Raw genomic sequence first — 10072 nt, 5'->3', positions numbered from 1 at the left:
GGTGTCCCCTGGGGCTGGCAGGGGCTTCCACATGTCCCTCTGCCATGGCCGGTCTGGGAAACGGATGTTGGGGAAGGTTTCTGTGGGGCGGGACAAGGTCCATGCCCTGCGAGTGAGTGATGGGATGGCCATGTGGTCTCAGTCTTCTTGCAGCAAGTGGGAGGATCAGAGGCCTTACCCAGAGACAGACGGTCCCTGTTGGACGTTGGCCACTGGAGTATTGCTTCATGCATGGGATAAAAGAGTGCGTACCTTACCCTGCCTGCTGTCAAGGTCTAGCACCCACAGAAAGCCCATGGAAGGACAAGCTGGGTTTGTGGGGGTGCTTTGGGCTGGAGTAGCTGGGTCTGTGGGTGAACTGTCAGGAGACTGAACTAGTGAGTGAACCAGTAATGGAAGGAGAGAGCAGAAAGAGAAGGGAGAAGGACCCAGGTGAGGAGGCTGGTGGAAGAAAGCTGAGCACTTTGGAAGCTGGGGAGACTGTGGGATTGAGGACGGTTTGGGAGAAGCAGCCAGTGGCTGCAGAAGAAGACCCTTGACCAGGGTACCCCTGGTGCCTCTCCTCCCTCTTTTACCAATCTCTCTTGGCCAGCTGGCTCCTGCCTTTAGGACCCAGCATGAAAACAACCCTAATTCCTAGGGACACCGAGGCTTCTGTTCCTTACCACCAGTATCGATGCTGGGACCTGCGGGAGCTCAAACAGCCCCTGTGACCTCCATCATGGGGGGTGTCAGTGGGGTTGAGGTGGTTTTGTAGCAAGGAAGGTTTTAGCCCCAGCTCCTTCCTCCTGCTCTGGTATTTCCTCAGACTTTCCCCTGACTCTCATCAAAACCCTGTGCCCCTGTGGCCAGGTGAAGCTCGACCTCACCAGCCTTTCTAGGCAGTTGTGCGGGCAGTGAGGCGGGCGCTGGGCCGGGGAGGAAGCACAGCTCCTGCCTCGCAGGGGGAAGTGAGAAACTGCTGTGGAAAGTCAAAGACAGGCAACACCCCCCCTCAAAACCGCTTGCCCTGCTCCTCATCCTGTCAGCCAGCTCCTGGGGTGGCCGTGGCGGGGATGGAGGTGGCCAAGCTCGGCTGGTCCCCAGCTGTGCAGATGGCTATGCTCAGGGGATGTGCTGGAGCAGAGAGCCTCTCCAGCTCAACATCCTGCTGTATCCCTGGGACTGCCGTGCTGAAGACCCCTAAAGCCAGGGAAATGAGGATCAAGAAGGTGCCTCCCCATACAGACCTCTAAGCATGCATTGGCAATGGGTTCACTTTATTCTTTAATTTTTACAACCATATTTTTAATCTCTGTTCCCTCTGCTCTCCACACAGACAAGATGGACAGCCCTCTGCCCTGCACATGATGGTGGAGAAGCACAAACAGAGGGGCTTGCAAATCCCTCCCAGGCCCGGGCAGCCAGGCCGCAGGGTGCAGGGAAGATGCCAGGCACGCCGTAACAGAAAGGGGATCCGAGGGGCACTCAGCAGCTGAGGAATCCAATGTGGATCAAAATGCCGCTCCTGCGAACAGGCAGCATCCCATAGAGGAGACGCCTGGCTGAAGATCTAGCAGAAATGAGAGCAAAAGCCCTTACCTGAGCAGAAAGAGGGGCTTTTTCAACAAGATTTGTAAGAGAGTTTCTTTTTCAAATTGCCACGCTGGTCGGGGTGGGCGGTGCATCCGCAGGGCTGAGCTGCGGCAGTCACAGGGCGGGAAGCGGGAGATGTTCCTAACAGTCCTGCTCCATTTCCCTCTCGCTCCCACCTCCTGTGAAGCAGATTGCTCTGTCTCTCAGGAGCAGTCCTTCTTCCAGCACCAAAACATCCCCCAGCCTGGCTCCAGCTCGTTTCCCCACTCCAGATGCACAAAGATTGCTGGAAGACACTTCACAGGGCTGGGTGTGGAGCATGGGCATGAGGAGACGCGGGGACACCCCTCCTGCGATGGGCAGCACAGCTGCTGTGGTTAACTGGAAGCCCAGTGCTGGAGCCTCCACAGCTCCTACCAGCAGGCCACGGGTGCCTGGAGCCCCAGGGAATAGTCGCTGGGCACATGCACCAGCCCTTCCACCATCCTCAGCCCCAAGGCTGAGATGGGCACCCATCCCATCCTGGGCCATGTGGAGCCTCTGCCAGATGAAGGCTCACGTCTGCCAGAGCGTTCAGGTCCAGGAAAGGAGTCACAGTGAGGAATTTGGGCCTTGGCGCCTGTGGCATCTCCTTATGGCACAGATGCTGTGAACCTGGCTTCAGTGCCATGGCAGGGGAGAAGAGGGAGGGTCACCCTTCAACAGCAGCATCTGGTCCTGCAGCTTTGGGCAGGGGGTAACCTTCCTGTCATCAGAGGGACATCCCCTCTGTACAGTGCCACTGGGCAACCCTACTGTGAACTGTGGCTCACCTGGGCTGCAACCAAGCTGGCACTTCACACACATACCACTGCCCAGGCACTTCTAATTGCCTAAATCCCACTGTCAGGGGCCAGTAGGGTTTCTTACCCAAGCCAAGGGGAGATCGGCTGCTTGGGAAGAGCAATGCTGCACTAACGAGTTCGTTTCCGAAGCAGAGCCCTTCCTGTGCAGTAAAGCCACTCACAGGCGGGTGAACAAGACCATCTACAGAGAGATGCCTTGGACCAGCACCGCCAGCCAGCTCTGGCACACAGGCAAAGCCTTGAAGACACTCACGTAAATTAAGTCATCCCGCCTATGCTCGCATCACTCCCTGCCTGGCTTTGCGCAGCGTGGAAACATCCATCACCGGGAGCCCTGTCATCCCAAGTGACACACGGTATTTCTGCAGCCACAGTGAGCTGAAGTGACGGTTGTCTGGGGCCGTAATGACAAGCTCGTGGAGCTCCTCTAGACCAGCAGTCTCTGTTGCCTGCCCCTGGTCCTTCCTGAATTCAGTGATTGTAGGTCAGAGCAAAGATAGGTTTTTTCCCCCCTCCTCCCTCCCTCACTCCCTGGTTGGGAACATGGGCTTGTTTCCCATCCCCAGGGTACCTGGCTGTGGAAGAGGTTCCCACAAGCACTGTTGGATGTCCGTCACTGCGTGAGAGTGCCCAGAGGGTGGAGAGACCTGGATATTCTGACATGCAGAAGGGGTGGGGGGCAGGACTGTGAATGGAGCAGATGCTGGATGCGTCTTGGTCCGTATGGCTCCAAGCCTCCTTTTATTGAGGTCAGCAGCAAACATCAGGCTAATGGCAGCAGTGTGGGACTTGATCCTAATGTAACTCCCTGCTTCCTTCTCCATCTTCCTTTCCCCCTCTCTTTCTGCTGTTCCAGCCCCATATCCCCAGGAATTGCCCATCCAGCAGCAAACCCATCCTGGCACAACTGCAGCCTCACAAACGGCACAGCAGCCCACCGCCACGCTCCGTCCTCACCGGCCACGTCTCCTCTGCCTCCTCCTGACAGCACAGCCGCGGCAGCTGTCAGCAACTTGGTGTAACTCGGTGTGAGCCGCTTCGGCTTCCTCCAGTGCTTACAGCCGTAACTTGGGACTCGGTGCCAACGGGAAAGTGGAAAAGGGCAGTCATCCTGGAAGGCTGATCTTGCTCGAGGCAAAACCTGGTCCTCAGCCAGCTCATGTCTGTACAAGGCCATGTCCGCCCCAGGGATGGGCTCTGGGCATCTGCAGGGAGCAGCTGGAGAGCTCCAGTCCCATTCCCCTTGCCCTCAGGCTCTGTCCTCGCTGACGCAGTTCTGGGTGGTTTTGGTGGTGACCAGGGCTGTGGCCCCCAGCTCGGTGGCGGGCAGTGGGAAGCCATGGTTGCACTCCTCATGTCGGGGGTACACGGTGGAGAGAAGAACGATGTCACCGTCAGCATCACCCTGGCAGCACGGCCTCCGCTTTGCTCCGGCTTTCCCAGGCAGCCCTGGCATCTTCAGGCCTCCATTGAGATTTGGGCACAGGGCCGGGGCTGGGGCAGCATCTCCCTCTGGCATGGCGGAGTCCTGGCAGCCCAGGCTAGGTAGGAGGCCAGCGGCGTCCACATTTGCTGAGAGACGGCAAGAAAAGGGGGTTATGGGGCTCACAAAGTGGGACCAGGTAGATCTCAGGGAGAGGGTCCCATCCCTGGGGACACAGAGAGGGGAGAGAGGACTGGAGCAGGAGGAGCCTGCAAGGTCACCACCACACCTCTCCTGCTGCAGAGCTCCTCCTGCTAACAACTGATGTTTTTTTCCCCTCCCCTAAAAAGCAATAGGGAAAGGCAGAAACTCGCACTTGCACTTCGAGCCCTCTTGCTTAAACCCTGCCAGCGGCAGAGCAGCCCGGCCCTTGGTGGCTCGCCCTCCCCGACCGCCTCCCGCTTAAAAATAGACTTGTTTACAGGCTTCGAACGCAGGCGCGTGCTGCCAGCCCCAAGCCTCCTGCCACTTTCCACGCATCCAGTGCTACAGCAGTGGGCTTGCTGGCGTGCAGCCCCGGGGGACAGCGAGGACAGGGACCAGGGTGTGCGGCGAGGGAGTAGCTGAGGGAAGCTGAGGGATGCCTCCGACGCTCTGTGCTATGGCCAGACCTCTCTTGCTGCTGGACTTCTCCCTCCTCTTTCGTTCTTGGTATTTTTCCCATGCATGTGCGTCATAGGCTGTCGCAGCTGCACTTGGTTTAGTGGAAAGGCCCCGGGTAATGTCCCCCCACAGTCTGAGTCACCTGGCCACCCCACTGCCTCCCAAGGGTATCCACTCGGGCAGTGGGGCGGTGGTGAGTGTCAGCGTCCCCTGAGATGGCCCCTCATTGGGGTCCCGGGGAGCTGTACTCCCTGCCCTGGGACAGGGAGTGGTGAAGCCAGGCGAGACCATTTCCAAAAGAGTGGCTAGGATTGAGTCAGCGCCAGGGCAGGGGTCCCCTGGGGAGGAAATGGTTGCCCAGCCCCTGGCTGATGCCTCAAAAAAAGATGAGCCATCACAGGGCACCATGGCCTCACCTCCCCTGGAAAAATTCCACCAGGAAAGGCTCAGCCCCATCCCTCAACCCCAGCCCTACTTTTGATGCTTTTGGGGACGACCCCACGTGGTGCTCCTGTCTCCTGCCAATGGGGCTGGCCCTGACACTGTCAGGGTCTTTGGGGTGGTCGTTGGAGGGCACCAAGCATCCCAAACGGCAATGCCAGGCTGGGTGGTCAACACGGTCAGCAGCCGTTCCCAGACATCCACCGCCATCCCCGCAGCCCCTGCTCCATCCGTAGCCCTCGTTCTACTGGGGCAGAGGGACAGGCAATTTGCCGGTACTCTGTATGTGTACCCCATGGAAAGGGGATGGTACTAGCAGGTGCTTTAAGCCAGTGAAGGCACAGGGAGACCTGGCAAAGGGAGGGACAGTTCAGTGGGGTCGCGCTGGGAGCCAGGTGCACGTGTGGGTTGCCAGAGGACACAGGGCACCGTCACTCAGGAGGTGGCTCAGCTGCCCCAAAATGCCCCAAGGTGCCTGTGGAGCCCACGTCAAGGTGGAGGAGCTGGACTCAACAAGGACATGCCTTGGGGGAGCTGGTGGCAAGCGATCCCATATGCCCCGGGAGCCTTGGGACGCTGTGACAGGGAGAGCAAGAGGTCCCTTACCTTCAGCCTCCTCGTCCACTGCCTTCTTCTTCCTCCTCTGCTTGCTCACCTTGCAGGCCAGGAAGCCCCAAAGGGCGCCCAGAGCTAGGATGAGCCCCACCACCACCGGGACCCCGAAGATCAAGAGGGTGCTGGACATTTCCACCGAGGGAAGGGTGGGTGCCAGGGCGGAGGTGGGCGCCACATGGGTGGGCTCTGCTGAGGGGCAAAACATTGGCACTGTCAGGAGGGGGAGAGCTGGGATGAGGGAAGGAGGGCAGCAGTGTTACCCACCCATCTGTCCGGCCTTGTGGTGGTGGCGAAGGAGAGTGGCTTTTCATCACTACCCACACACCCCCACCACCAAACTATCCCCCCACCTGGTGGGACCCTCATCCTACCCACTGCCATTCCCGACTTAAGGGAGATGAGGGCATCCTGCTCTTCCCACGGTCACCCCTGCAGCAGGCTGTGACCCCTGCACCGGGCTGGATCATCCCTCTTCTCCCCATGCTGCGTTCCCCTCATTGGAACTGGCTGCCCTCTTCCTCCTTCCTCCTGCTCCTCCTCCAGGTGAAGGCAGCACTCCATCCTCCATCACCACCTCTGTTGCAATCTGCCCACCCCTGGGGTGCCCCCAGCCCCCTTGGCCTGCCAATGCCCAACCTCAGGGAGCTCGGTCCTCAGCCACCCTCGTCCCCTTACTTGCGTTGTCCTTGAACAAGTCGGAGCACTTGACGCAGGACCTGGTCAGGGGGTCGAAGCACTGGGAGGAGAGGCAGGGGGAGGCAGCGGCTTTTCCTGACGAGGACATGGCGGAGTGGGAGTGAGATTCGTGCTCCCGCATGGCGTGGCGGCAAAGGGGCCGCCCGAGTGTGAAATTGCAGCGCCCCGGGGCCCGTGGCAGAGGGAGATACAGTCTGTCAAGCTGCGTCGTCTCCCTTGGGGCTTGTGATCGCTGCGCTTGCCCCGGGGCGGGTCTTCACTGGGGAGGAGGAGAGAGAGCGCCCAAGCCCTACCCCTGCTTGCCTGTGCAATGCGCCCTCAAACTACCCCTCTCCTCCAAAATACGCTTCCAAAATCCCCGCGGCCCTCGGTGTCCAGCAGCGCAGCGCCCCAACCTGACGGTGTCACCTCCTTAACCCTCACCCTTCCCCAGCCCACCTGTACATCGCCGCCAGCCCAAGCATCTCCCCTAGCCCGTACCCTCCCTCGCTGGCCAGTGAAAAGCCCCCTCAGCATCCCCTGGTGCCTACAGGAGGCTTTCCTGTACCCAGGTCCTTACAAAACCCTGTCCCAGGGCAATGGATCGGGCTTGGATGGAAATGCAGAGAAGGACCAGAGGAGAAAAAGAGCGCAAGGGCACCAAGGTTTCCCTTTTAAAAGCTCCCACTGCCCCCAGGACACAGCCCGTTAGCGACTGCTGCGCGGGCAGGCCAGTTGGTGTGTGCTCTCCATCCCTGCTAACGATGGTCCTCTCCATCACCTCGGTCTCTCCATCCACTCCATCCCAGACCTAGACCCTTGACAAGGACCCTCCCAGCTCCTTTGCAGCATGTCCTGTTTGTCCAGGGTTCAGATCTGGCTCTGCTGAGTGACTGCCCAGGGCATAGACAAAGCAGGTTACACTAAGCAAGTCCAGTCCCCATACCCTTGGAAAAGACTAAATAAGCCCTTAATGGTCTTAGGTGTTTCTGATCATGAGTAGGAGAAACCTTCTGCCACCAGTACCCACACGTCAAAGTCCGATGCCTGAGATCTGAAGTGGATATGTGATAATTTCAGTGCTGCAGGTGGCTCTTCTCTGTCTTCACCAAACAAAAGTCATGTCCCCTTTTCCTTCACCCCGTAGGAAAGAGAGGGACCAGCCACAGCTGCTGGCTTGCTCACAGCTGAAGGGAGCGACACAGGAGTACTGCCCCAGCCAGGAGAGCCCTCATGGGGCTTTGCTGCTGGTGTCCCAGCTACCCAGCAGCTATGGCCTCCGGGCTCCTTCTAGCGAGTCTCTTCCACTCACTGTCCTGGACCAAGGTTGGGAGGGGAGGAGGAGAAAAGTAAAAGGATGCTCTGGCTTCAGGTAACAGAGTACCATGTGTCCTCACTGAGCAACTGAGCTCAGCAGAGGACTTGGTCCCTGGATATGCCTGCCCCTCTCCAATGGCTTTTGGGCAAGCTGAGCCCACAGCCTCCACACCCCAATCCCCGAAGCCCTGGGTAGGATGCAGGCACCAGCTCCTCATGCATGGCTCTCCATCACCTCATGCCCAACAGGGCAGGAGTTGCCCTGTGGCAGGGCCCTCTTGGCCCCCTGGTCACATCTCCCTCCCTGTTGGCAGCATCCCTGGAGGGTGGCTTGCACCAGGGCAGAGCTGAAGCAGCCCCAGCACCATCTTGGCCCTCCCCGCTGGGCACCGTGGGGCTCCGGGCAAGTGAAAGTCCTGACCAAAACCGGTCGCTGCCCGTCGGTTCCACGCCTGCCGTGATTTCACTTCCCTTTCCAGCCGGCATGCCCAGCCGCTCGCTCCCTTGCCCCTCATACACGTGCACCCGCGCCTGGCTGCCAAGGAGCACCCTACCTGGCTGCGCTGTGCCGGCGGGGATCACCACACCAAGCCCGGGGGGCTGCGGGCTCCCTCCAAGGAGCTGTGAAAGCCTGGCTGCCATTCCTGTACCTGTGACTCAGTTACTGCCCCTCTGCCTTAGTCAAAGCAAAACTCCTCGAGCGAGCAGGGGCACGCCAAGCACTTCCCTCTCAGCGTGGCTCCGAGCTCCAAAGCCGTGAGCAGCACACGGCTGGCTCAACACCTTCCACCTCCATGATTGTGCAGGCACCTGCTGGAGGAGGACACTTCACAACCCACCTCACGCGGCTCCCTGCCTCTCGTGCACCCTGGGCAAGGAGTGGGGCTGCGGTGCAAGCACGGGGAACATCTGCGAGCGGGTCAGAAAGCCACAGTGGGGAAGGCTGAGGGGTCAGGAAAAAAAAGCTCGGGCTCGCTCCAGGCCATATGTGAGTTCTGCAGCGGAAAGCCCCAGGGAGGAGAGAGCACCCAGAGCGCTCGCTGTCCCTGGGAGGCAGCTTGCAGAAGTGTTAAGAGCAGGGACAAGAGAGCAAAAACCATCTTGCTGTGTGGGCTGGTGGGGCTGGAGCCGTCCACAGAGGCAGAGGACCCCCACAAACCAGTCAGTGCTCTGTCAGGGCACATGCCCCTGAAACAGCTCCCTGCTCCAAAAGCTTTGCTGTTCCTCTTGCCCCAGCATGTTTCCACCTCCTGGTCTCCTTTTCCCAAAGGTGGATGCCCCTCCATCGTCCCCCTCTCACCCTCCCCCCCTAAAATCCCCTTGCTGTGCTTCCCCCACATCAGCCATCTCTTGGTGACCCCCAGCCCCTATTTCGGTGGGTCCTGCTGTAGCACCGTCACCCTGCCCCTCTCCCTCCCCTCTCCCCTCCTTGCTTGGCTTAATGCAGGGGGTGGAAATGGGTCCTTGCATCTGCAGTTCCACCCTTACAGATTAACTCTGTGACCCCCCCAGTCAAATATACGCACCAGGGAAAGCCCAAACCGATGTACCTACATGTTGCTTTTGACACAAAGGTTTACAACAGCGCTCAGGAGCTGATGGCTCCCATTTGGGTACCTGGAGTGAAGGCTTGATGCTGCGAATGCATGGCGGGGAGTCCGGGGACGGCAGCCGTGATGTCCTCCTGCAAATAAAGCACTCCCAGGTCCTGTTACATGGAAGGATGTTCCAGCCTCATCGTCACGATTGATCTGACCCTGTACTCTCCTGTTTTCTAAGCCCTCTTATTACTCCTCTACAGCTCTTTCACGCTCCCTTCCCAACCCGTCTGCTTCCTCCTGGGCCAAGAAAACAATGTTTAAATTCACACACGATAACGCTTACTCATGGAGAAAATCACCGCCAACTTCCCCAGCGGCACTTGCATGTGTGCCTGCTCACCAGCACAGCCCAGGCTGTCCAGTCGGCTCTGGGCACCTGTCGTCCCCCTCTTCATCTCCTCCATCTTTGCCTCCCCTGCTCTTCTTAACGGCTGTTGATTGTTTTTTGCAGCAGCAAAAGTTAAAGCTTGGTGAGTAGTTTGAACTGTTTGCATCGAAGAGCTGAATACACTTGATAATAGCACAAATGCATAATTAAAGAGCAGAAAAAAATGACTCACTGGATAAGGAAGTGCGTTTTTCTTATCTCCTCTGCAGAGAAAGGAAAGCCCCAGGAGCCTGGGACTCTGGCTAACTAAGTGCTTTTATTAAACAAATAAACTAGCAAAGATACCAGACGAGCTATTTAAAAATTATGTCTTAATCCTGGATTCAGAGAGCTCGATTTCCAGTACTGTTTGCTCCCACCCTGCACTGGGAAGGCTGGCTTTGGCCAAGGTTAGCTGCCTGTGGTGGACTCCGGGATGCTCCTGTTGACTCAGGAGCAGGGTGGGATGGCAGTGTCCTGTGAGTGCTCGGGCACACATGAGTGACTGGACTTGTGTGAGCGGTTCCTCTGGTGTCAGGGGTGGGTGAAG

General features: G+C 58.5%; 1 protein-coding gene across 2 annotated transcripts; it reads right to left on the bottom strand.

Annotated features, from left to right (window-relative positions):
- Positions 1–3138: 3138 nt before the first annotated feature.
- TNFRSF13C (TNF receptor superfamily member 13C) lies at positions 3139–6469 on the bottom strand. 2 transcript variants are annotated; one of them, XM_010123144.2, is made up of 3 exons: positions 6238–6469; positions 5554–5751; positions 3139–3992 (listed from the first exon to the last, which is right to left on the bottom strand). In XM_010123144.2, exons 1-3 carry the CDS (start codon positions 6377–6379, stop codon positions 3670–3672), a joined length of 663 nt encoding a protein of 220 aa, XP_010121446.2. In that variant the 5' UTR covers positions 6380–6469; the 3' UTR covers positions 3139–3669. The 2 variants fall into 2 exon arrangements, with proteins under 2 accessions (XP_010121446.2, XP_086596238.1); XM_086740112.1 differs by having other exon boundaries at positions 5554–5748.
- Between the last annotated feature and the right edge of the window lie 3603 nt (positions 6470–10072).

This window comes from Chlamydotis macqueenii, chromosome 1 (genome assembly GCF_036417535.1).
Source record: "Chlamydotis macqueenii isolate bChlMac1 chromosome 1, bChlMac1.mat, whole genome shotgun sequence".
Taxonomy (NCBI): domain Eukaryota; kingdom Metazoa; phylum Chordata; class Aves; order Otidiformes; family Otididae; genus Chlamydotis; species Chlamydotis macqueenii.
The sequence above is the reverse complement of the archived record's forward strand: the minus strand, read 5'-3'. Positions and strand labels throughout refer to the sequence as shown.

Coding starts and splice junctions, on each gene's coding strand:
- TNFRSF13C (XM_010123144.2), bottom strand. CDS start 6,379: ATGCGGGAGCACGAATCTCACTCCCACTCCGCCATGTCCTCGTCAGGA. Junction 5,752..6,237: donor CTTGTTCAAGGACAACGCAA/GTAAGGGGACGA, acceptor TTTGCCCCTCAG/CAGAGCCCACCCATGTGGCG. Junction 3,993..5,553: donor AGTGGACGAGGAGGCTGAAG/GTAAGGGACCTC, acceptor GCCGTCTCTCAG/CAAATGTGGACGCCGCTGGC.